This window comes from Neovison vison, chromosome 6, assembly GCF_020171115.1.
Source record: "Neovison vison isolate M4711 chromosome 6, ASM_NN_V1, whole genome shotgun sequence".
In the NCBI taxonomy this organism is placed as follows: Eukaryota; Metazoa; Chordata; class Mammalia; order Carnivora; family Mustelidae; genus Neogale; species Neogale vison.
In genome coordinates, this window is record NC_058096.1 from 94,288,392 (window position 1) to 94,316,301 (window position 27,910).

General features: G+C 35.8%; 1 protein-coding gene across 1 annotated transcript; it reads left to right on the forward strand.

Moving 5' to 3' along the window:
* Positions 1-1,325: 1,325 nt before the first annotated feature.
* Positions 1,326-27,682, forward strand: SEC62 (SEC62 homolog, preprotein translocation factor). Its single transcript, XM_044251758.1, has 8 exons — positions 1,326-1,428; positions 9,206-9,314; positions 10,529-10,634; positions 14,978-15,182; positions 15,431-15,523; positions 17,913-17,973; positions 20,569-20,688; positions 24,727-27,682. The coding sequence occupies exons 1-8, from the start codon at positions 1,393-1,395 to the stop codon at positions 25,194-25,196; spliced, it is 1,200 nt and encodes a 399-aa protein (XP_044107693.1). The 5' UTR covers positions 1,326-1,392; the 3' UTR covers positions 25,197-27,682.
* The last annotated feature ends 228 nt before the right edge of the window (positions 27,683-27,910 follow it).

The following is a 27,910-nucleotide window of genomic DNA, read 5'->3' on the forward strand; positions in this document are numbered from 1 at the left end:
TCCCAACTACCACTAAATATATAAATGGAGTGCTGGGGAGAGTGTTTGAGCTGTAAATTTGGCTTAAATGTGTGAACATTGGCTATCATGAATGCTGTACCAATGGGGAGCCATAGGGTGGGGGAGTGGAAGACCGCTGGAATGTAGCAGAGAGGGTAGGGTTGAGGCAAATGATCAGGAGGCTCTTGCAACAATAGTCTAGGTTAGTAATGCTGAAGACCTGAGAAAGAAATGGCAGTAGGAATGATGAGGGAGGAAAGAATTCCAAACATCTCAGCTGCAGAATCAATTGAATTGGTAACCGATTAGCAAAGCATGGTTGGGATACCTCCAAGGTTCCTAATATGAGTAATTGCGTAAACAGTGATAAAACGATCAGAGATTTAAAATACAGCCAAAGGGGCAGGTTTTGTGAGGGAAATAGTGACTTTTCATTGGATATTCAGTGGAAATATCCAGAAGACAGCTAGAAATAAACATTCATGCAGTATATTTTTAAATTACGTTGTAAGCCTGCCTGAGAATCTCTAAAATAATAATAGCTGGAGTAGTAAGAGTAATTCACCAGACTTCAAGTAGCCTGCAGCCTTCTTCACTCCCAACTTCTTCGACTTCTTCTCCCATTTATCTTACTAGTTGCTTGTATTTCCCCAGGTTCTGACTCTCGGATTCTAAAGGTGACTTTTGGGAAACAAGGTAGAAAATGGAATGGAGAATCCAAACTTTAAGACGAGCCTTCCTACCCCGTACTTCGTATGGAAAAGAAAATTGGTTTAGGTCCCGGCTCCGCCAGTCTACCAACTGTGGGGACTTCGATAAATCAGTTCAAAACTCTGCCCCTCAGAAGTTTTCCCTCTCTTAAGTGGGTTTAAAGAATTGACACACGGGTCAAGTTTCGGTGGGTCAGAATTCGTTGACAACATAGGAATTGCCACAGAGACGTCCGGAATTCCGTAGATCTTAGTAAAACTCACTGTGAAGAGCCCCACCCCGACCCTGAGTGGGGTGGGGCCCGGGAATCTGTATGTTACTAACTTCCCAGGTGATGCAGATGCTCAGTCGGGTTTGAGAACCAAGGACTCTTTCCAGCCCTCCTGTTCTCTGAACCACTTCTCAGTTTCCTTCTGGTCCCAGAGATTTCCAGTTCACGCAACAAAAGGAGTGAAGAGGAGAAAGGAAGAGCCAACAAGGCCCGCCGGGCCCGCGGGGCCGCCAGGGTCCCAGGTTCTCGCCCGCCTTGCCCTTCTCTGGGCGCCCGGCGCCAGCAGCCGGCAGCCAGCCGCCGGATTACATAACGGGCCCACGCGCGCTCTCGCGAGGTTTCCAACGCCCCCCCCCCCGCCTCCCGCCCCCCTCGCTCCACGTCAGAGGGAACCGGGCGGAGCGGCCAACATGGCGGAACGCAGGCGACACAAGAAGCGGATCCAGGTAGTAAAGGCGAGCCCTGGGGTAGGGGGCTTCAGCATGCTCGGCAGTAGAAGAAGCGAGGGAAGCCCCTGGAAGGGCGGGCGAAACCGAGGGCGAGATGAGCTGGGGTTCTGCTGCGAGGTCTCCGGGTGCGGGCTGCGTCGTTGTGAGGGGCCTAAGGGGGGGCGGTGTTGGCGACCGTGGAGAGCTAGGCGGACGTGGTGGGGCAGCGGCGGAAGGCAAGAGGAGCCGCGCTTGGAATCGGCCGCGGAGGCGCGGCTGCCAGAGGAGGCTTTCAGTGACTGCTCCGGCCCAGGCCTGCGGGGGGAGGTCAGCCTCCTCCCGAGCTCAGACATAGACCTCCCCGGGCTCCTCCCCTCCCTTTTCTGCCTCATCCTCTCGCCTTAGTTATCCCGAAATTAAGGCCATGGTAATTAGGGTAGAAGGAGGTGGAGGACTGATTGACCTAAAGCAGCCGGTTCTTTGTGCGTAAATAGGAGACGAGTGATCTGGGTTCGGTCAGCTGCCTGGGGGCCCAGGCGACGGTCTGCCTATCCAGATGTTCAGTTGCGTATACCCCTTCTTTCTTCTCAATGTTACTAACTTCATAGTCCATTTGAAGCCTTCCGGCTCTCTTTCGGGCGACACAGTGTAAATAAATACAACCTCGTTGGTACTGCAGCGACCTGGTCGCGCCCAGAAACCTTTCACATGCCAGTGTGTTAGCCTCATAACCTACATAACATCCCTCGCTTGTTCCACTGCATGTCATTGGTGCATTTCTTCCCTGCAGTCTATCCCCCTGTTGTTCTTGCTTTTTGCCAAGAGGATTAAATACGTGGAACATCTTACACTCAGGATGTTTTTTTATTAGTTGTCTCATTAGCTTATTTGCCTAGAACCCTTCATATGTTATCATAAATTGATGAAATGTTGTGACTTTTTACTATACTAATCTCAAATTGTTACACTCAATGTCTTTCTGTTTCTTAGGATTTCATTGCTGAGAATGACTTTTTCTATTTAAAGTTTTATTCCACATTAAAAAAAAATAACAAAAAACTTTGTTTTTTTGCCTATACTGCAGGTGATTTGAGCCATGCACGTTAAAATTCTCTGGAAAACTATGAATTACTAGAAAAAAAAAGACGCCAGTGATCAGTAAATTTGGAATTTTGGAATAGAGCAGAAGTAAGAAAGTAGTTCCGAACAGAGTACAGAAGAGAATCAAAAAGAGACAAGTCCCCCAAGTTCCAACAGGTCATCAAACCAGGGCTTGAGGTTATTATGGAAGAAGTTTGTAATTCTGCTATTCCTAGTTTCAGAATTTAGGATTATTGGTTGGGTGTGGATATGTAATACTTTTGTTAAAATTTATATTGAAGTTGTTGGCGGGATTTGTAATTACTTAAATTTACACGTATAGTCCATGTTATGCCCTTTAATACACATTATTTGTACATTTCAGCTTTTCTTTATCATTGTTGTAAAGGTGATCCTTACTCACTTTTGAATAGCTGCTCTTTTTTCAGTTTTGATCCCCCCCCCCTTTTTTTTCAGTTTTGATCTTATATTCAATGGTAAGGTAGATTAGGAAGCTGTGTAGTAGTGTCAGTGGCAGGGAGCTAAAACTTGGGCCAAACTGTGCCTGTTTGTACCCTAGTTTCACTAATTATTAGTTGTGTAATTTTGGGCAAGTTACTTAACTTTTTACCTCAATTTACAAATCATAAGAAAGGATATGTACCTCAAAAAAAAGTTGTAGAGTTGTTACGAAAAATAGGTGAGTCAGTGATTTGTTATTAAAAGTTGTAGAAGTTAGTAAAAGAGGGGTTGGCATATAATTCATTCCTTTCCACTTCTTTAAAAGGAGGAAGGATTTAGGATAGTTTGTTTTATTTCTTTTTTAACCACTCTGATATGCTGAAGAAAGATTAACAGCTATCTATTCAGTAAATAAACCATTAAGTTGTGATTCCATAAAATATAGCTGTTTACTTAATATTATTTATTTGAGGATCAGATAAATATGTGAGGATTTGATTGTTAAAAATCAGCTTCACATATTGCTAAATTAAAATATATAACATTGGGGCGCCTGGGTGGCTCAGTGGGTTAAGCCGCTGCCTTCAGCTGGGGTCATGATCTCAGGGTCCTGGGATCGAGTGCCGCATCGGGCTCTCTGCTCAGCAGGTAGCCTGCTTCCCTATCTCTCTCTCTCTGGCTGTCTCTCAATCTACTTGTGATTTCTCTCTGTCAAATTAATAAATAAAATCTTTTAAAAAAAATTTTTTTTAAATATATAACATTTATTTTTCCCATCCTCAAAGTTTATATGTAGCTGTACTAGAATGTTGTGGAGATCTTGGGAGTGCTACTTGGAGTACTACTATGCAGTGTTAATAAAGTAATATAAATATAAAGTATCTTATAACATCCTTGGGTTTCTCTCTACCCATCCCACCCAAAATCAGAAACTATAATATTGGCATCACTTTAGACAAAAAGATCAAATGTAATGACAAAGTTCAGAGTTTAAGTTACAGAAGAGATTCTATTGTAAGACTTTTGGGCAAAAAGGTCTGTAATATCAACTGAATTTCCTGTTGTTTGTTACTTGATGTTTCATGTTTAGAAAAAAATTTTATGTTTAAAGATTCAAGTGACCTTGAATTGTAATTGGTACATTGGGGGAAATGATTGATACAATTTCAGGGTTTGGAAAAGTAGCTAATCCATTGGCTTTTTCTAGTATTGCATAATTTCAGATTCTGATATCCCATCAAAGTTGGAAGGAAGAGAACTATTTTGTCACATTTTCTTCTTGGATTCACTTCACTGATCACTGAAAACTGGAAGTGAGCTACATGTTTGTTAATGTTATAATAGGAAATTTTAATGATTGAGGTTCTCAAATGAGAATGATGTCAATCCAAATTAATGGACCATTTGAAAATAATTTTAAGATTTAAGAAATGAATTATGTAGGTTTTTAAGAATATACAGTAGGTGCTTTTTGGTTAACAAAGTGCTTACTGGTTTGGAATCGGGGCATCATGAAATTTTAGAGTTGAGAAGGATTTTCAGATAATAGAATGTGTTTGGGATCCTTTTGCACACATGCAGGGTTTTTTGTTGTTGTTGTTGTTTTGGTTCTTTTTTTTTTTTTTTTGCACACATGCAGTTCTCATGTAAAAGCAGGATGATGGGCCCAAGGCCCTATCACCTCAGTACCCCACTACCATCATCCCATACCTCATCGTCCTTTAAACTATTTTTAGGACCGACATCTACAAGTTTACTAGGTATAAAATTTATAGATCTAATATATCACCATCATTTTATAAATAAACTGAGGTTCAGTGAGGTTATGTGATTTGACCCAGTGTCACTCATCAAGGTAATAAACCCAAATTTAGACCAAGTCTTCTAATTCCCAGTTGAGTGTTCTTTACACCTCCCCAGTGATGTGATAAATTGTTCTGAAATACTTTAATCCTAAAATTTTTATATTAACTTGTATAACATAAAGATTTAACATAATTTGTCCCTGCTAAAGAGAAACATCCCATTTCGTGTACTGCTTATGTGTATTCAGTTGAGTATTGGGACATTTAAATGGCTTATTAATTCTTAGAACTTTTATAATCTTCATCTCAGTTAATTTTATTGCACTCCTCTGTCTTCCTGGCAGTAAAACCCTGACATATCATGGGCCTATATGCTTAATTTCAGAAAAGGGAAGGAAAGAGAAAGTTTGTGACTATACAAACTGTCTGAGAACTTCTGAAGAAAATAGAAGGAACCTGGGAAGCCAGTACTAAGTCTGAAAACTTCCCAGGAGGCTTAATGGAGAGTTTGCAATAGGAGTGAACAGTGGTATATTTACAGAAGGGCACTGTCATAGTCAAGATACAGAGACTCTTGAAAAGCTTTATTAGTAATGTGCTGTGTGACTTTAAGCAAATGGTTTATCTAAGGTCCCCCCCCACAACTTTCAGATTTTACTCTGTTAATCTATTTGCCTTTCACAAATATTTTATACTGCATGTATGAAAATAAAAATTAATGATTTGTGAACTAATCTTTTTCTTTTTTGCTTACTTCACTCAACAAATCAAGCAAGCTTATTTCTACTGAATATAGTAATTTTAAAAATTCAGTAAGATTGAAGACTGGCGTATTGACCCTTGATCAATATTTTTTCCTGAAGAGGTTATCATAGGTACTGGCTAAAACAATTTATGGTTTAAAATAGTAATCCTTATTTCATTATTGTATTTGCATCTTGATCTATTCTAAAGTAAAAAGAGTATTTGTTAAGTAACTTAAAAAGAGTGTTCTAACCGAACTTTCAACTTAAATAATTTTGGATTGTAAGTTGTGACAGCCAGCATTTGGTATTTGGGTGCAAAGATGGCAGTCCAGCCTAAAAACCTATTGGCTCTTTCTTTGCTTTCTCTTTCTAAGACATTTGAGCTCACTCATTGAACTATGAAGTTCTTTCCATTTGAGGGTTGATGAGCTGGCTTCTCTTTCTTAGTGGTTGGTACTGTTCCCAAAAGGCCTTCACTTTTTGTTAGAAGGTTTCTAGGAAAGTTAAGAAAATATTCTGAAGATTTGTTCACATCAAAAGGGAACAAAGAAGGGAAGTACTATAGTCTAAAGTATAAACAGGAAGAGGATAAGACTGTTTTTTATATACTCATTGGCTGCAGCAGGGAGCAGTGAAAGTGAAGACTCCATGGCAAGATCTTCTATCTAACCAGCTTTTATAGCAGTCTTTCTTTCTGTCTTCAAAGCCCCAACAGATGGCACAAATTCTATACTTTTCACCTAAAGGCATTCTACAATGTATATAACTTATATGTGGTATAATGAACTTTTCATAATTCACAAAAGAAAATAGAAACTTACTAAGGATTTGAATTTGAAGAAGGAATAAGGAAGTTTATCAGTTCTGTTACACCAATTATCTTGATAGAGGTCACTACTTTTCTGGTCATTTTCAAAGGAAGTTACAGATACTTTTAAAAAGTATCAATAGATAAGTAACTGTGTCTACTTAGGAAAGATTTTTCAAGTCCATGTTTTCTGGGTCTCCTCTATTCATTGTTACTTAGTAGTACCTTTGCCAAGGAGGGGAAAGGAATAAAAATACATTACTTGCATCTATCTTACGGTTGTTGGAAGAGTTTGGTAAACTGGAAGTTAATTGTTAAAATGAGGTGTAAAAGTGTTGTGGATTCATGTAGTATCAGATTCCCTACTGTAAAATAGTAGAATGGACTTTTTGCATTTCTTGTGTATCCTTATATCGATTTTACATGTGATCCCTCTGTCAAAAATCATTAGATTAGTACATTTATACCTCTGTTTAGTAAATGGTTTGAGTGCTAGTATAAGTTTGTCACATCTAAAGTTGATGTACTTAGAAAATATGTATATGTTTCCAGAATATAACAGTTGCTATTTTAGATGGTTGTAACAGAGTATAGATATTATGTCTTACAAATTTTGGTATTAACCTAAACACCCAAAGGTATTCTAAAGTATACACTCAGTAATATGTATTTGAACGAATAATGGTCATTTTCAATCAAGTATATTCCAGTAACAACTTATCAGTTAAGTACATAAAACTTTAAATGACAACAGATGTATCATTTGAGAAGAAAATTGAGCATATGTTGGTATGCTTATAAAGTAGAATTGGTTTCCATAAACTAATTTATAATATTGCATTATTTTCAACTATTTATTGTATTACGTATTACTTTTTTGGCAGCACCACAAATACATAGGATATTATTTACTAATAGATGAGCCTCCTAGAAATCCGTTTTATTATACAAGCATAATTAAATACTATCATTTCACATATACTAATACATATTAATATATTTTAGTGTGATTTCAAAAATTGAAATACAGACTTTCACCTTTTTAGTTTATCCAAAAGTATATTTTGTGGCTAAGTCCCAAATCATTATGAACCTTGTAGCTGTTAGTGAACTTGGAGCATTAAATTTTGTTAATAGTGTTAAATTTAAATTTGTAGTTTTTTAAGATTTTGTTTTTCTATGATACATATTTTTATATAAAACTAAAGGCTTTTTATTCACACAGTTATTTGTTTTTTACTCTACTCTTCTTTTGAATTGACTGGTTTGAGCTTTTAATTTTTATTGCTACATATAACCCACAGATGGCTTACTAACAGAATGTAAGAATCATGAACTATTAATTGGGTAGTTGGAAGTAGGGGAGTTGGAAAATGCAGAGGAAGAAATAGGAGAAGTAGCTACCAAGCCAAAGCACAGGCTTTCACTTCATCCAACAAATTACTCCTTTTCAAGATAAAATCAAAGCTGGAAGCTTTGTTTGTTAATTGTTTCCTCATTTTCATCAAACATAACTGAATTCAGACTTATATAAATTTTGCGTGATAACTGACATAAAGACAGATGATTTGGGTAGATTATTTTTTCTATTTTGTGTTATTAGAATGTCTTGTCTAAAACATAACTGTCAGGGGCGTCTGGGTGGCTCAGTCGTTAAGTGTCTGCCTTCGACTTAGGTCATGATCCCAGGTCCTGGGATTGAGCCCCACGTCAGGCTCCCTGTCCAGCAGATAGCTTGCTTCTCCCTCTCCCACTCCTCCCTGCTTGTGTTCCCTCTCTAGCTGTCTCTCTCTGTGTCAAATGAATAAATAAAATCTTTAAAAAAAAATAAAACATAACTGTCTTTAATAGCATTAATTGTTTTCAGCATCCTAGATTCTCAGCAGATAATTCTTTACTAATATTTGGCACTTCATTTAGTTAAGAAACAAACCTTCCTGAAATCATTCACATTTAGATTATGCATTGCTGGAAATAGTGCTTGAGTGTATATCATGCTTGAACATGAAATTAAAGACAGTACTTTTGTTCCAGTAGCTTATAGCAGTAAGACAACTTATAGAAGTTTATATATAAGATGTATACAAATGTAGACTGCCTTCATTTTCTTCAGTATATGGGTAGTAAGAATAAGTACACAGGAGGAATTGTCAAATTAAAGGTTCAGAATGTAAGGAAATAAAAAGAAGGTAGGGAATGAGAAACAATGAAGAAAGTAATAGAAAATTTGGAGAAATGAAGAGAGAGAATAGGGAAGGATTTAAGCAGCCTTTCCAAACTTCTGGGTACTTCCATAAATGAGTTAAATTAGATGATAATTTATCTGTTTATTGCATTTTAATTTTTGCTTCCCCCCTACTAGGGAAGAAAAGAAAGACAAGGTGAAAAAAGAGTCTGAAATAGTCTTATGGCTCCTACACTGAGACAGATCTCTGATTAATCTGAGAATTCCTCCTATAGTCTTTTGTCCATTGTTCAGGGTTCATAGCTTTGACTATTATTTAACATTTATTTATGGCACCTGTTTCTACTTACTTTGACATTTGGGCACTCACTTTTGGCAGCCTGTTAATCTTTTAAATTATTGCTTCATGGGTTACAAAGAGATCGGGCAAGAGAGAAGATGGGCTAGTACAAAGTAGTTACCATACTGGAAAAACAACTCAAAAGAAATAAATGCCTTGTAGCTGAGGCAAAGAGGCAGGTTTTGGCCCTATCAGCTTGTATTCGAAAACCATGTAATTTAAAAAATCTCTATTCCAGCTGTGCTTCATAAAAAGCTTGAAAGGAAGGCTTATACTTCACTTTAAAAGATTTGTGAAACACATCTGTAAATTCAGTGCACAAATTTGTGAAATAAATTATTATATTAAATTAATACTCTTATTTTGCAGGAAGTTGGTGAACCATCTAAAGAAGAGAAGGCTGTAGCCAAGTATCTTCGATTCAACTGTCCAACAAAGTCCACCAATATGATGGGGCACCGAGTTGATTATTTTATTGGTAGGATTACATCAATAATATTAGTGTACATATTTTATGAAGATAGCTAAATCTCAGTTGTGTAGATGTTTTAAAAGTGCTTTTTGAGTATGCTTGATGAAGTTGGGTGATGGGCATATGGCAATTGATGATTCTGTTCTTTTCTTTTATGATTGGAAATGTGAATAGCAAAAGATAAAAGGGGCATCTGGGTGGCTCAGTCAGTTTATCTTTTTGATTGGGCTCAGGTCATGATCTTATGGTTGTGAGGTCGAGCCCTGCATAGGCTCCTCACTGGACATAGAGCCTGTTTAAGATTCTCTCCTTCTCCCTCTGCCCTTCCCCTGCTCTCTCCCTCTTTAAAAAAAGAAAAAAGAAAAAAAAAAGTGCTGTGTAATACCTTTCATTGCAAATTTTAAAAATAAGATTTATTTTCAGTATTAGTACTGCCTTTTATTCAGATAGTATATGTATTGAAAGTAATCTTTTTAAAAACCTATAGTAAAATTCAGTGTGAAATAAGTCTGTTGGAACTAATGTAGGAGCTTTGTTGGAACTAATGTAGGAGCTTTGGTCTTCACATAATCCAAAGAACCTCATTATAAGCTAATGTCATCTATAATATAGCCCCATAACTCACCCACTAACCACAAGGTGGTTGAGTTTGCCTCTCATTGATTAAGATTGAATTGCCATTATAAAGAAATTTCTTATCTTCCTTTTCTTTAGTGTTATGATTAATGGTTTTGATGTTCGTTAAAAATAAGAATAAAAATAAAAATAAATGCTATTCTCTTCAGATCTAATATATTTAGCTCTTTCTAGTGGTAGCAGTAGATTGTTCACAGACTTATTTCTCAGCGGGTAACAGTAAAGCTTGATTTCTATTACCCTGGGAGAGGAAGATTTTTGGTTTGGTTAGCATACATTTAATGGTGATAATTTGATTAAGAGTGATACTTACATTTATTTTAAATGTATTTAGAACATTTTCCCATGTTTTACTTAATATTTTTGAATGTCATTTATTTCCCAGCATTATCTTAAAAAGATCTTTATTGCTGTGTTTCATAAATTGAGGTTTTGAGGAACTGTTTGTTTATCATGATCATTTCCTCTGGATTTGTTTTTATTTCCTGATGTCAGAATGTTGATAGTATGTCTTACAAATTACTATTTAGATAGACATAAATTCCCATGTATACTAAATTTAAAATGACAAATTTCTTCTTTAGCTTCAAAAGCAGTGGATTGCCTTTTGGATTCAAAGTGGGCAAAGGCCAAGAAAGGAGAGGAAGCTTTATTTACAACAAGGGAGTCTGTGGTTGACTACTGCAACAGGTAGTGTTTATTTCTTAGTGACGGATAACATAAGTAGTAATTTCAGAATCCTTGCCATAGTCCAGAAGCCCCTTACCCATTTTTATCATTAAATATAGTAATATAATAACATAGCACAGAGCTTTTACATGCAACCTGAATTTTTTTAGTACCTCTGGAAATGGCATTTATTTGGTGTTAGATACGATATTTTCATAATTTTAATTTGTGTTCTATTTGTACATTTGCTAGGCTGAGTGAACTGAAAGATCAGCAATAAAAATCATGTACCAGTGCCAAAAGTAACCTATTTTTCCTAGGGCGAATAGCAAGGGAGTCTTTTTCAGACCTTTGGCAGGGATTCCTAATAGACCTGTTACCCCTTGGCTGGTTGTTAGTTATTTTTGTGCCCACACGGGGTTATTAGTCAGGTACCCTTCCTTATTTTATTTAGTGATTGCTCATGTATTCCTGATAAAATCAAGGCAACTACAACATCTGGCTTTTCTTGATTCCATGGTGAAATGTAGATAGTTCAGTAACATCCATGTTTTTCATAATAGGTACTTTGGGAAACATCAAAACTGAAGTTTATAATCAGTAGGAATTTAACATCTCAGATTATTTTATATCGGTGGTAGTGATATACACATAGTATTTACTAATATATTGTTTAATGGCATTTAAAGTATCAGCCAGATGAGAGCCATCTAAAAACTACTGTTCCACAACCTGGTTTTAAAACTGTGAAGTGAAAGAATTATCAAATATTTCTTAAAATTCTTAGTTGCCAATAACTAGAGTCACTATTGGACCTTTCAGAAATAATGAAAGTTTCACTGTTGGTGGCAGAAATGAGCTTAGTGGTATAGCTGGTATTTTTCTCTTCAGCTGTTTATGTAGAACTCTAAAGTGCAAATTTCATGCCTACCTCAAAATAGATTTATTTTGTACATATGGTGTGAAAATTAAGAGATGTTATACATGCAAAAACGGAAGTTAGATAATTTACCCAAGGTCACATAGCTAGTAACTGATAGAGCTAGAATTCTAAATCCAGCACTCAAACTCCATAGTCCATGCCCTTAACCACTGTGGTATCCTTTCTCCTCCAACAAAATGAAGATGCATTTAATGAAACAAAAATTAAGATGAAGGATTTGTCTGTCAATACTATGTGAATATTAAATCTGTCAACCCAGACAGAGCAGCCAGTATTCGTGCACATATCTCTTTGTCTTTTCAGGAGCCATCATATAGTATTCTGTGAAAAGCCCTAAAGACCTAGAGATACACTCACTTTTTGTTGTATATTGTTATTCCCATTCATGTCAGGTTGTTTGTGTCCTTTCTGCACAAAATAGAGAATCATAACTATGTAAATTCTTCAGAGCCACTTCTGATAACAACCGCAGCCAGCCCTCATGGGTTCCAGCTTGACCATAAACAAAACCAGGAAGGGACATTTGTCTGGTCTCATTTTATGAAGCTGATAAGTGGACTTGAAGCTGTCTGAAGAGAAACAAAAGTAAACAGGAAAGTGTAGGATGATATACAAAGCAACCTTTTTTAATATGCTCTGTGCCTCTTAATGATCTGAGTATGAACCCTTGATCTAGCACCATTCTAACTCCATGTGACTTTGCCATCTCCAACCCATTACTACAGTAATGTCCTTCTCACTCTCATTCATAATACCACTTAATAAAACTTCACCATTGCCACATAGGTGAAAGTTTTTAACACATGTCTGGCTTCAATAAATGTTTGTGAAACCTGAAAAAAAAAAGAGATGAGGAAAAATATAAGCAATTAATAACTTTGTACCAGATGCTTTCAATGATCCATTTGTGTATTCAACAAACATTTATCAAACAACTGTTGTAATCCAGGCCCCAAGAATACTAAGATGACTGTGACTTGGTCCCCATCTCCTAAATATATATTCTAGCCTTCAGAGAAGATTCATGACTAATTATAATATGTTGCATTCTATAAGGAGGACAGGGATGAGAAAACTTCAAAAATGGCTTCACAGGGAAAATACTTAAACAAAATTTGAAACATAAATAGATGATTACCCAGGAAACAATGGGAGAAAGGACAGTCAATCCTGGCAAATGGGACAGAACATACTGGGACAAGGCAGTAGTTCTGTGAAAATGTAAGAGAGGTTTGTGTGAGTGATTTATACTATATGATGTGTTAAATAACGGAGACACTGATTTTATTACAATAGTAAATGTCATGTCACTTTTCTAGCCATAGAGTGAGTTGAAATAGGCATTCTCTAAGGACCTATTGAGGAATAAGTCAATAATTTTACTTATTACTGAGTAGATTGATGCTGTAATGTAATAATATGAACCCAAAATGTGTGTGTGTGTATTCCATAACTATTAAATAAAATTAAGATTTTGTTATAGCAATAATAATGCTAACTTTGAGTACATACATTCCAGGGACCACACTATATACAGTCTGCACTTCTCATTTAGTCCTAGAAACCCCTGTGAGGTACATAACCCATTTTTGAAATTTTACTAAAATTAAGTAATTTACCCAAACCCGTACAGTTAAGTGATAGACATGGCATTTGAACTCATGTACCTGAATGTGAACTTTTCAACACAAGTTTGGTTAATAGTTTGCAGTTGACCCTGAACAACATGAATGTTAAGGGGTGTCAACCCACCACACAGTCAAAAATCCATATTTGAACTCCAGAACTTAACCACTAATAGTGTACTATTGACCAGAAGCCTTACAGATAACATAAACAGTTGATTAACACATATTTTGTATGTTATATCTGTAATATGCTGTATTTTTACAATAAAGTAAGCTAGAGAAAAGAAAATGTTAATATGGAAATGTTATTAAGCTCAGTTGGTTAAGTATCTGCCTTCGGCTCAGGTCATGATCTCAGGGTCCTGGGATTGAGTCCCACATCAGGCTCCCGGCTCAGCAGGGAGTCTGCTTCTCCCTCTCCCACTGCCTGCCTCTCCCCCTGCTTGTTCGTTTGCTCTCTATCAAATAAATAAATAAAATCTTTAAAAAAAAAAAAAAGGAACTTATGGGAAAGAGAAATGCATTTATAGTGCATACTATATCTATCAAAAAAAAAACTGCATGTAAATGTATATGCATGGTTCAAACCTGTGTTCAAGGGTCAGTTGCATCTGGGTAGTAGATATTAATGGTAGAGTCTTTGGGGCATTTCAGACGTTGTGTAATTTTATGCTGTATGATTTTCTGAACAAGGAGAAGGCCAAATGAGAAGACCTAAAAGTTAGTTTTGTGGAGATGTTCATGGGGTGGACCTAATTGGGCAGGAGAGTGAAGCCCAGCCAGGCAGTTGAAAACACGTGCCTCAGAGGCCACAGCATAATGACCGGAAGTGGGCATTGGGCAGGAATGAAGCATCTAGTTAACAAGTGGTATGATGTGCTGAACAGGTATCAGTGGCGGTAGAAAGGCATAGATAGTGACAGTTAAAATGTAGCTTGTAGGTTGTGTTTTGGTAGCTGTACATCATCAAGGAAGGAATGAAGGAAGAAGTCAAGAACTCTGAAATTGGAACATAAAATTTGAAAGGATGGCTTTTAGGTAATAAAGGCAAGGGCAACCCAGTTTCTTGAGTAGAATTATAATGTTAGAAAGGAACTACCATCTACATTGACTTAATTTTGGGTCTTCTAAGTTCATCAGATAAAGAAATGAATAAAGCGAAGATCTCCTAAGGAGTTTATAGTCTAGTGAAGGGGGCAGACAAACATAAATTGTATATTAAGTTAGAAAATAAATGCTATAGATAGGATAAGAGGAAACAGGAGGGAGGGTGGGAGAATGGGTTTATAATTTTAAATAGGATAGGGCTAGTTGTGAAGGAAACATTTGAGGGAAGACCTGAAGAACATGACATGAAGAAAGACAGCTGAAGAAACGATTTAGATCAGACAAATCATGGGCACATTTTTAATCAAACATTCTTAAACTGTTTAATTTCCCCTTATGTCTGCTTTTGAATTTGAGACTTAATATTAAATGAAATAGAATCTTGATTTACTTTAATAAATTCATAGAAAAGCTTCATAAGCATAATTCCAAGCCTGTAATCTGTTATATCTAAATTATGTAGTTGAAAAGTGACAAACTTTTATGTAATCAATATAGTTGGCAATACAGTTTTTTCTAATTATTTATGTTAGGGGTTGATTCTTTCCATTGATTTACTAGTTGTAATTTCTTTTGTGAGTTGCCAGTGTAGTGTTTGCTCATTTTATTTGGGTTTGGTGTTTTTCTTTTCAGTCTGTGTTTGTATAGTTGATAAGGAATGGAATGTCATACCATTTTTTCCATAGGCTTTTAAAGAAACAGTTTTTTCACCGGGCACTAAAAGTAATGAAAATGAAGTATGATAAAGACATAAAAAAAGAAAAAGAGAAAGGAAAGGCCGAAAGTGGAAAAGAAGAAGATAGAAAGAGCAGGAAAGAAAATCTAAAGGATGAAAAGACGAAAAAGGAAAAAGAAAAAAAAAAAGACGGTGAAAAGGAAGAACCCAAAAAGGTGATTTCAACTACAGTTAAGTCAGAATAAATTATTATGTGGACATGATCACTGGCATATGAGTATTTTTGAAATGCTGTGCAACAACACTTAAATATAACTGTATTAGGTTTCTTATAAATACTATGGTTGAGAATTTTTATCTCTGTGTCTCGAAAGTGAAACTTTTTTTTGCCTCTGTGAATGTCTTAACTGTTTTTTTGCTTTTTTAAGTGTTTTTTTCTTCTGTTTAACTTGTGTTTTATTAGGAGGAAACTCCAGGAACTCCCAAAAAGAAGGAAACTAAGAAAAAATTCAAACTTGAGCCACATGATGATCAAGTTTTTCTGGATGGAAATGAGGTGAGAGTATCTAGCTTATAAATAGAATTCCAGTTTTCCATAAGAGTTTTTAGAATCATTTTGATAACTTTACTAAGACAAGAAGTATTTTTTGTAACTAACCATGTAGATACTACTCTTTAAAAAAAAAAAAAATCAGTAATTTCCCTGAATTTAGAGTTACAAAAATGTGTAAGAAAACCAGTCAGAATTGGGTTTAGCTATCTATGAGGGATAGGAAATCTGAAATAACAGTGACTTAAAATAAATGCTCTTTCTCTCTCATCAGTGAAATCTGCAGGTAAGTAGTACAGATGTGGCAGCTCTATGGTAGAGCTGTTTGAGGCAATTAGTAAAGATTAACTTATGGTTCAAAATGACTGCCAGTCTCATCTCTGCATCCAAAGGAGGAAAGAATGAGGGACATGCCTTCTCTTTAAGGACACCTTCCAGGAAGCTAGTGGCTGCATTTCTGCATGGATTCCATTGGCCAAAACTTGGTCACATGGTCATGGCCTACCTGTAGTAAAGTCTTAGAAATGTGCTTTTGTACTGGTGGTCATTTGCCCACCTACAATGCAGAATTTCCTTTACTCTCAGAGGAAAAAAGAGTAGAATGGTTAATGGAGAACACCTGTAGTTTTGTCCTCCTATAGTCAGACACAATATTTTGTTGTTTTTATTTCTTTTGTAATGGAGAGTTCTGTGATGATAGCCTTCCGTGAAGATTACTTAGTCATTTAATTCATACAGAAACATTAGTTATATACTACATTAGTTATATACTAGCCGTTGAATTCTTGTGAAATTCAAGACATATTTCTTCTGTTATACCTAGTACAAAAGTAATAGTATATATGAAGTAGTAGTTCCTAGAGCTATGAGTTTGAAATTCTGGGAAGGCTTTTCAGAAAATATGTGTTCTTGGCTCATTCCAAACATACTTGTATGAGAATCTGTAGTATGGAATATAAGGGTGTGTGTGTGTGTGTGTGTGTGTGTGTGTGTGTGTCTGTGTGTGTGTGTGTGTGTGTGTGTGTGTGTTGTATAACGTGTTCCAGGGTGATTCTGTTGTGAACCCCTGGTTAAGAACCACTGTAATAGAAGACCATAGGTCTTCGCTAGTGTGAAAGCTAAGATACCTTCAGTTAAACATCAAGCATTAGCTATATGCAAAGATATTTTTATAGGTGCTAGGAATAGCGTGATAAATAAGATAAATTCTTTTCTTGGAAGTGCTTTATACTCTAGCAAAGATATAAGCTTTTAAATATTACTGTGTTGTAGTGTGGTGAGTGTTACAATATGAGAATATCAATTAAGAATAGTAAATTTAATCAAGACAGGATAAGAAGGGTCTGGAGACCTTGAACACTTGAGCTGAGCTTTGAAGGACGACTGGCAGATTACCAGCTGCAGTGGGAAGGAATTCCAGATCTGTTAGGTGAAGGAAACAGCCTGAGCAAAAGCAGAGGTGCTTGCATTCTTGAAAAGACTATATTTTATTCTGTAGGAAGCAACATGCTTTCAAACTTTTAAAGCTGGGAAATGTCTTTAAAAACTTGGTTTTTAGAATGCTAACTGGCAGAAGTGAGGTCTGTGGATCTGATTTCCAGGGGAAATTTGCAGTTAAAAAAGAGGAATGGAACCCCCGTGTTAGAAACAGAACAAAATCAATTATAAAGAACTCTGGTCAAAATAAAATCAGGAAATGGAAGAGTACTGATACTTATAGAAACTAAGATAAAAGTAGGAGTTTTAGATAGGGATTGAGCAGATTTCTGATTGTTGTGAATGAAGTAAACTTCTCTTGTGTAAAAGTAAATCAAGCTTTAAAGCAGTGGTTCCCAACCTACAGGCTATACACCCTCCACAACAGAGTAGGCAATGTAATTATTGCAGATAGTCATAGCATCTTTATGTCTAGTAAGCATGAACTTCATTAATGAATCTTTGCATTTTACTGATGAAGGGAACAAGGTAGAGTTGATTACTGCTGGATCTGTAATAGGGCCTGGCTCAATCTTATCTTAACTGTGCTCTTAGCCCAGACTGCTTCTGCTTACATCAGTGTGTACCATTCCATTAGGGACAAAAAGTTGTACAAGTGCTAGTCTTTGGGTTGAAAATTAAGTAATGGTTGGCACACATGAACAAATTGTTAAGTTCATGTTAAATATTTGGAAATTTACTTAAGTGTATTACAGAATTTATAGTCTTGAAAATAATTTTCTAACTAAATGAATACCCAGAGAAACCCTACTACTGACGAAAGGGTCTTTGGAATTTGTTTGCCTTAGGGAATAGTTCTTATATGTTAAGAAGTTGAAAGCTACTGTAGTACAGGATATAGAATTAAGCTTAACTTTCTAAAGTAACCTTAAGCACTGGGGTTTCTTGATTTTTCTAGGTATTTGTGTGGATCTATGACCCAGTTCACTTTAAAACATTTGTCATGGGATTAATTCTTGGTAAGTACAATCTCTAAAATTTAGAAAGGAAAATAAAAATACAAAAGTCATTAGAATATTCAACATAAAATAGTTATTTTAAAATAGGTATACTTTAAATAAAGTTAGAAGATAAATGATAAGCTGAGGAAAATAATTACAAGGCATGAAAACAAAAATTAAGAGATTAACAACCTTGTAGAAAAATGGTAGGAATGCCTGGGTGGCTCAGTCAGTTTCAGCATCTGCCTTCGGCTCAAGTCATGATCCCAGGGTCCTGGGATGGGTCCCACATCAGGCTCCCTGCACATCAGGCTCTGCACAGGGAGCCTGCTTCTTCCTCTGCCTGCTGCTCCCCCTCCTTGTGTGCTCTCTCTTTATAATAAATAAAATCTTTAAAAAAAAGAAAGAAAGAAAGAAAAATGGTAAAGGCAGCCCACAGATAAATACAGTAATCAGTAATCATGAACAAAACTTAGCCATTTTATACACACACACACACATTAAAGCAACCATGATTAAGAGGCTTACAGAGTTTGATAGTACAGAGTCTTAGTGTAGGTCCAACACTTAGGGAAAACCAACACTCTCTAGCAATTGATTTTATGTCCATTGTTTTAGTTTTTAAGGAGAAGTTTGGCATTGTCTTCCATATTTTAAATGCACACACACTAACTCAGGTGTTATACTTCTAGGAACTTATCCCATGACTATTCTTAATACAGTTCCACAAAGTATCTATTCAGAAATGTTCATTGACGCATTATTCTTTTTTTTTTTTTTTTAAGATTTTATTTATTTGAGAGTGCATGCACATGACGAGGGTGTGGGGTGGGAGAGGGAGAGGGAGAAGCGGACTCCCCAGGGTGCAGGGAGTCCCAATGTGGGGCTCTATGTTGGGCTCCATGCAGCTCCCAAAACCCTGGGATCATGACCTAAACAACTGAGCCACCCAGATGCCCCTCATTGACATCCAAGTCCGTCAGACTATATTTAGGGTAATTAGCAAGTTTTAAAGTTTAAATGTCAATACCTTTGACCTAACAATTACACTTCAAGGAATATATCCTGTGAATTTACCCTATGTATACTACCCTAATCACACAAATGTATAATACTTCGGTATTGGTTGCATTGTTGTCTCTAATAGAATAAAACTGGACAATTCAAGTTCCTGCATAGGAGAATGGTGAAATAAGTTATAGCACAGCTGCACAGTAGAATACCATGCAGCTTTTAAGAATTAGGTAGGATATACTGATGGATAAATATCTAAAATAGACTAAGTGAAAGAGACTATAAATATAAGAAGAATATAAACTCATTTTTGTAGAAAAAATATCTTATGTCCCTTGTTTTAATTATACATGGGCAGTCTCTGGCAGTATAAATTAGAAACACAGTAGTAGTAACCTCTGACCAATAATTGGATGAAGACTTCACTTTATACCTTTTGGATTATTTTTCTGGGTATCTGTTATTCCAGTAAGTTCAAGGTGGGAGCCTGGGGAGGAAGGGTATTTAACGAACAAAAAAATAGAGAGCGGTCAAATAATAAGTGTCGTCGATATGATAGCGTAGGATCCCATACAAAATAACTCAGTTAAATCCTACCCAAATTGCTAATAAACGTCAGTCACTTACTAAGTACTAGAAACTTCATTGAATATTTTACATGCATTATTTCATCCTCATGGCAACCTTTAAAAAAAGAGGGAAAGGCACATATTAAATATAAGGTAACTTAGCCTTGAAATAACTTGCCTAGAGTTACTTAGCTTAAAAATGATAGAGCTCTCTTGTTCTCAAGACCTGAAACCAGACTTCTGATTTCTTCTGATTATTCCATGCGGTCCCATGGTACTTAGAAAAAAGCTGGAAGTGTTTGTATCCAGTTTTCCCTAACTACCAAAAAACAATCAGAGTCTACCTGCTGAGCTTTTTAGTCTATAGATGTCAGAGCTCCACCCCAGACTCACCCCTCCCTGGGGGAGGGATCTTGGGAATCATTTTTTAGTTAGAGTTGTTTGCGATTGTTTCTTTAAGCTCCCCTTATTCAGTAGGCAGATATATTCAAAAAATAAGACAGACATTGCTTGGAAACAGTAGCAGTTGATCATTTAAGGGGCTAACAATTTCACATTTTTAGACACTTTTTTCTAATCATATGTAATTTGTACTAGAAAAAATCCTAACCTGAAAGCAGTAGTTAAAATGTTAGATTGAACTGGGGCGCCTGGGTAGCTCAGTGGGTTGGGCCGCTGCCTTCGGCTCGGGTCATGATCTCAGAGTCCTGGGATCGAGTCCCACATCGGCTCTCTGCTCAGCAGGGAGCCTGCTTCCCCCTCTCTCTCTGCCTGCCTCTCTGCCTGCTTGTGATCTCTCTCTGTCGAATAAATAAATAAAATCTTTTAAAAAAAAAAATGTTAGATTGAACTGTGTAAAATGGCTGGTGATTTACCATTTTTTAACCTATAAAAATGGCAATTCTATATGTTTCAATATGTTTATATTGCACTTTTGTCCCCTAGGAAAATATTCACTGTTATTGCAACCAAGCCATTTAAAATTTTAATCTCAAAGTTGTCTATGTAACTTTGTCATTTCTTGTTCTAGTGATTGCAGTGATAGCAGCCACCCTCTTCCCTCTTTGGCCAGCAGAAATGAGAGTCGGTGTTTATTACCTCAGTGTGGGTGCAGGCTGTTTTGTAGCCAGCATTCTTCTTCTTGCTGTTGGTAAGTATTGTTATTAGTATATTTGGCCTTAGTAAGGTTGATACCCAGGAGTTGGGACTGTAGTCTGGAGCTTCAAGTAAAGCTTAATAGCAAAACTAATGTAGGCGAATGAAGAAGTATATGGACCTGCATTTTGGGTTATATCCCAAAACTGACTCAGGCTTGAAGTAGAATATGTACCTGATTCGATTTGGTCTATTGTGAAAAAAAAAGTATTTAATGTCTCTTAATCTGCATATAGATATGTTTTAAAGTTTAGCCACCACAAAGACTTTAATATTTTTACAGTGGTTGATCATTTATGAGATGTAATACTTTTAGTAAAGCATTATTATGTATCGATTTAAGGCAAATGAAACTTGTATTAAATATTTAAGTTCTATGCATATATTAATAAATGATTCTAATAAATTGAGTTGCCATTTTGGGAAAAATTTTGCACCCATGTACCAAAATAAATTCTAGATACATTAAGGAGTTTTTAAATGGTTTTAAAAATAAGAATGTAAGTAGTAGTTTTTTACATTTCTGGATGAATTAGGGTCTTTATAACTAAAAACAAACCAATATGAAAATATCTCACTTCAAATGAGAAAGTTAAAAACAAATGATTTTTAAATACATGAAAAATTCTTATTACCAGTAATCAAATAATAAAATTAAGATGATAAAGTAGGTTTTTTGCGTGTTTAAGTGGGAAGATTTTTTCTTTTCTTTTCTTTTTTTTTGAAATGGAAATAATGCCAGGGAGGGTTTGACTAGAAGGAAATACTCCTAAATATAAATAAGTTATGGTAGTTGTGAATACTTTTAAGGCTATTCTTTATGCTTGTCTGTATTTTTTACAATGAGTATGTTACTTACCATGAAAAAAAACCAACAAATACTGTTATACTTAAAATCCTAGTCTTTGAAGATTTTCCCATATAGGGTGGGTAGGTCTAATTTAATTTTTACTTTGAGAAAGAAATGGGAATTCTTCTCTGCTTATCTAAAGCTGTATATTGATTTTTAAACCTATATATAATTCTGTGGTAGAGTTTACATTGGCAGATGGTACTAAGTTCTGATTATTTCCCCAAATGACAAATCCTTCTTCCACCAAGACATAAGAGAGTACTTTCTGTACAAAAAGAAAATACAACATCACAGTATTGACCTAACATTTGCTGTTAGAGGACGTACTTTGTCTAAGATTATCCGAGCTGAGCACGTGTTATTCTGAGATTTGTGAAATATAATAGATTCCTATATTGTAAAGCATTACTCATCTGCCCCTAAGCAATTTTCCTCTGCATGCGCATTTCACCCTGAACTTCAGGGCATCCTGAGTTAGTGCCACCATCCCTGGACCCAGTGGCTCATGTAGTATTTTCATTCAATTTATCATGTTTATGGGCCTCCCTTTTTTCTCTGTGATCTCTGACTGTGTGAAGCTTTTTTCACCACCTTCATATTTTCCCTCCTCTGGTTTAGTCACCTTGAGGAAATCCCCTGATGCTTCTACATACAATACAGCACATTTGTAGGCCAAGAAATTATATCTAAGATTGTAAAGCAGCTAACTAGTGACAGTACACTATCTGCATCAAGAATGAGAAGCTATAAACTTTGATCTGACATTAGATAGAATCAAATTGGTGGGCACCTGGGTGGCTCAGTTGGTTAAGTGACTGCCTTCGGCCCAGGTCCATGATCCCGAAGTCCCTGGGTCAAGCCCCACATCGGGCTCCCTGCTCAGAGGAAACTCTCCTTCTCCCTCTGACCGTCTCCCGTCTCATGCTGTCTCTCACTCTCTCTCAAATAAATAAATAAAATCTTTTAAAAAAATCAAATTGATATCTTCAGGCTCTCAAATCCCTGAAAATTTAGAAGCTCTTTGAAAAATTTCAGTGAAGATTTAACTCTCTTGAATAGAATTAACCCACTTACTTACCTTTTATTTAAACTAGTATCATAATAATTTATGATTATTATGTCATTTTGCTCTTTAAAATAACAGTTTTCAATAGTGTTTTCCATCGTTTTTCATTTTAAATATACTATTAATCTAAGTATTCAGTGTGGATTAATAATCTTGTGAATTAAACCAGAAAACAAACCCAACATTTTTTTTCTGTTAGAAAATGCAAGGCCAAATATACTTTCAAATAGTGTTCATCTGTAGCCTACTTATAACCTGGATATTTATTTTATATTGTCCTGTGAAGTATTATATATTGGTCAAAATTATATTTGGTGCTCCTTTGAATATGTATAAGACCTTTGGCAGTTTTCTAAATGTATCCTTTTTAGTATGAACAATAGGACATTAAATACACCATGGTTTTCCCGTGACTCTTCACATGTTTGCCCCGGTAATCTAATGCCACAGAAAACCTGTTGGAATTCTGCTGTGCCCAGTTTATATATGTGGAGAATTTAAGTTTTATTTGTGTCATACCTGGTTTTTGTGGGTTGTTTTTTCTTTTTTTTTTTTTGATTTGAGTCAAGATTTCCAATTATGGACCATCTATCTTATAACCCTACAGTATCTCATAGTATCATAATTTTATTTGGAGGAAAAAAACATGCAGCCTCCTTAAGAGATATTCATTATTTCTTTTTATCTGTGGAATTTATTCTTAAATCGTAATTTCAAACATATTTACCTTTACTCTTTGTACCTTAAAAGATATCAGTGTGTACAGACTTTCAGAATATTTATGTTCTTTGTGAAAATACCAATTACTGCTTCATAAAACTCAAGGCAGTTATAACCATTTCCTTTTATTTATCCAAAGCAGGTAAGTGGAGGAGGCACAGATAGCTGAGCTTTTTTCAGACCTAATATGAAAATGGTGATATAATTGTAAAGAAAACAAAAAGTGAAACAAACCAAAATCTATCATAATTGTTTGTCCATAGCATTCCCATAATTATGACTTAAAAAAAAATAGGAAAATCTGTATAACTGGTAAAATAGAGAAAACTTTATGAAAAACTGAGATTGTGTTTGTGAAAACTCATTACTATAAACTTTAAAATTCTCAAATGCTTCCATTATCTAACCACAGTTTGGAGTTTGCAGTTTGCAATTTGAGAGTAACCTCAAGTCCTACTGCTTTATTATTTCCTAATATCAGGAGAGGAATGGTCCCTAAATAACAGAAATTATGTAACTAATTAATAAGCAAAATTGTAGCTATATTGTAGCTATATTCTCTTACTGTTCAGTAGTATGTAATTTTACTTAGAAGACATATGGTTCAGGCAGAGTAGGCACACGACTTGGACCCATGACATATTCGGGGCCCTATTGAAATGTATTTCCATTTTTTTTTTTTTAAGATTTTATTTATTCGACAGAGAGAGATCACAACTAGGCAGAGAGGCAGGCAGAGAGAGAGAGAGGAGGAAGCAGACGCCCTGCTGAGCAGAGAGCCCAATGTGGGGCCTGATCCCAGGACCCCGGGACCATGACCCGAGCCGAAGGCAGAGGCTCAACCCACTGAGCCACCCAGGCGCCCCTATTTCCATTTTTTTTTTTTTAATTCAGAAGTAGTAATATATACACATGTATATAATAATGAACCTATGCATATTTGCATTTACACCAGTATGATTATAAAGAGTATAATTTTTAATATTTTTTTTACAAAGGATTGCCTTTGTCAGGCAATTCCTAGAGTCCAGGAAAGTCATGGTGCAGCCTTGTTTTTTTTCATTTAAAGTGCTTCTTAAGATACCCTCCATCCCTGACTGCATGTATTTCCTTTTTCTTATACCATGGTCTCATGAATACTTAAACGTCAACTGAGGCTGTGCTTATTGATCTACGACATAGCAAAATGTGTCACTCAGGATCAGAGCAGAATGCTCTGCACCAAGAATACTGTGGTTGCTTCTGTAAACTAGCCAGGATTTAATTGTTTATGTTCACGGTACATGTAATGTGCAAATAATAAACTGAACGTTTTTTCAGTTTTTTATCAACTATTCCCTGCTATCTGAGTCACTGCTTGAATTACTCAATTGGAGACATTTTTTTTCCTACAGCTCGTTGCATTCTGTTTCTCATCATTTGGCTCATAACTGGAGGAAGGCACCACTTTTGGTTCTTGCCAAACCTGACTGCTGACGTCGGCTTCATCGACTCCTTCAGGCCTCTGTACACACATGAATATAAAGGACCAAAAGCAGACTTCAAGAAAGATGAGAAATCTGAAACCAAAAAGCAACAGAAGTCCGACAGTGAGGAAAAGTCAGACAGTGAGAAAAAGGAAGATGAGGAAGGAAAAGTAGGACCAGGGAATCATGGAACAGAAGGCTCAGGTGGAGAACGGCATTCAGACACAGACAGTGACAGGAGGGAAGATGACCGATCCCAACACAGTAGTGGAAATGGGAATGATTTTGAAATGATCACAAAAGAGGAACTGGAACAGCAAACAGATGGGGATTGTGAAGAGGAGGAAGAAGAAGACAATGATGGAGAAACAACGAAATCTTCACATGAAAAATCATAATCTGACTAATTTGGGACTAAAGTGCAGGAGGTTGGATTTTCTATGTTGGCTGATCATCCTAATGTACACATTTGTAGCATTCTTCAACTCCATTTGCTGAAATGTATTTTGACATCCAGGCAATTATATTCAGTCCTTCATTTCATAGAATACTATTATTGGTACAGTCTAAAGCCATTTATAAGTTGAATCTATTTGATAATTTTACAGTAAGTAGGTTTTACTCATTTTGATAGTTATCAAAGATGCGTTTTCCACAATGATAATGTAGATTAATGGCATTTTTGAGAGTTGTATGGCTTTTTACTATTAGATTAATCAAAATAACTAAAAGAGATAAACAGGAAACACCAACATTTCAGATTATGCATAGTTAGTGCTCGCTTCGGCAGCACATATACAGATTATGCATAGTTATATAGCCATTTCACAGTTTCTTTAAAATGAAATGCTTAAACTCCTTGGTCTTGATAGTTAAGCTTTGGTTGATTATAAAAGTATACCAGGAAATTTCTAAGATTCTGAGTTAGCAGGGTTCAAAGCATTTTGTGGAAACAAGTCAACTAATAATACAGCAACACTTTTAGTTTAGCTACAAATTCTCCTTTTCCAACTTAGGAAATCCAAACTGATTTGTACATCTGACTCAGAGAAAGATAGTCATCTCCAACATAGAAAGCAAAACAGCGTTGGTTGGAAGGCGATGGCTCTTCTTCCATTTCCTTGTCGTAAAGTAAATGTATTCTGTACATAATTTACAAATAAACATTTTATTTTAATTGTTACTTATTTAGACATTTTCTCAACACTTAAATTTGTAAAATTAAGACCATGTAAGGGTATGTTTTTAGAGAAATGGAAGTTTCAATAACCCACAGAACATCTGTGATCTTTCAACAGCAGCTTCAGTTTTGTGCCAACATTCCATGTATTTGAATATGAGTTTTAAAGATCCTTATTAAATAAGAGCAGACTTAAAGTAGCTGTTTGTACGCCTTAATGTTCATTTTGATTTATCTTAAATCTCTACATTCAGAAAGGAGGTACTATATTATCAGATCACGAGGCACTGCTATGAAAGATAATTTACTGTTTTAAAATACCAATTTAAAATAAAGAACATGAAAGAAAACATGAGAGAACCATTGGACTCTAATTGCTTTGAACTAGTTTTCAGTTTGATTTTATGTCTTGCATACCTTAGTTACAAATCTTTGGGGAAAATCTTGTGTTTACCTATGAGCAGAATATCATTCCTTGGACTTCTACTCTTTTAAAATGATAATGAATATTAAATTATTTTCCTTCAGTCACAGAGCATTTTGCTTTGTAGTTGAAATGGGTGTTGTGGGTAGGTCTTTTTTTCTTTCAGGCTGTTTCCCATCTAGTGTTTGACTAAAGATGTTAAATTTTTCTATTTGTGACAAAGGACATTTTCTGTATACTGACACCTTTTATTAAATGGCTTGACTGCTTCTTTTTAGTATTCCTTCTAAGTGGACAGAAATATGGCTATTTGATGTTAACACAACTCTGTCAAGGCTGCAAACAGTCATTTAAGAAGTTTCCTCCTAGCAAATGTTCGCTAAGTGTCTGGGTGTTTCCCCCTCACATTTTCAGGGCTCTACTGCTTATTTCCCCAGTAAGAGTATGCAAATTACAGCGTCTGAGCGTCTTAATCACCAGTAGCACTGATAACCTATTTTGGGGTATGGTAATGGTACCAAAAGCGTTTTTTCAAAAATAAAAAAATGACTTAATTTTTACTACTGTGATAATACCCAGGCACTCAATATTTATCCTAAAGCTCTTTATAATATATGTAGTGTGTCTAGTCTTAAAGACATTTGGAGCATGGCAAGAAAGTCAGCTTCTCATTGATGTTTGTGGATTCTTACAGAACGTTAGTACAAATTTTTATAAATATTTGGTGGTCCCTGGGGGAAAATATCATTCTTACTATGGTTAGAAAGTGAGTTAGAAATTTCAGCTCAGTATCTTCTACTATTCAAGGTTGTATACTTTAAACAACTATAAAAATCAAAAGGCTGCCACTATTAGATGCCTCAGAAGAATAGCTGGTTGTCTTTGTTGGCTAACATTAAATATTCTGAGGCCAGAGCATGGAAGAACTGTTTACATTAGTCAACGAAATGGTGATTTTTTTTTTTTAAAGGAACTTCAAGTTTGCAATGCTACTGTAAGTAGAAGCATGAAGCTTTTGGATAATGTATGACTTATTGTGGAATAGATATAAATTGGCCTAACTAAGGATTGAATTAACCAGCTGAGTCCAAATAATAAGCATAAATTGTATGTAATTGTTCTTAAAGTCAATGTATTAAATAGATTGTTTTCACTTTTCCCTCCCACTAATTTCTTTAATTTTCCAACTATATGGCCTTCTAGACAACTTTAATTGAAATAATTTGGATTTAGTCAAATACTACTCAGAAACTAATAAATTTTACTGTAACACATCAAAATTATGCAGTGGTGATGGATTTTAATGTTTCTCCCTTTTTTGGTTTTACATTGTAAGTATCAATTAGCTGCTGCCATAAAAAAATCATGTCTTTCATAAATTGAATTTTCTTACTTGAATCTTTATTAGGAACTGGAAAACAACAAGAACAGTTTATTGTTCTTCTTGGCAGAACTATTCTGTGGTCACCACTAACACAGAATTAATGCTAAACCATTGCTCCTAGGGG

What these genes read in the sequence shown, in the direction of transcription:
- SEC62 (XM_044251758.1), top strand. Translation starts at nt 1,393, where the DNA reads ATGGCGGAACGCAGGCGACACAAGAAGCGGATCCAG. An exon ending in TTTTTCTGGATGGAAATGAG is followed by an intron (nt 15,524 to 17,912) that starts GTGAGAGTATCT and finishes TGATTTTTCTAG; the next exon opens with GTATTTGTGTGGATCTATGA. An exon ending in CATTCTTCTTCTTGCTGTTG is followed by an intron (nt 20,689 to 24,726) that starts GTAAGTATTGTT and finishes TTTTTCCTACAG; the next exon opens with CTCGTTGCATTCTGTTTCTC.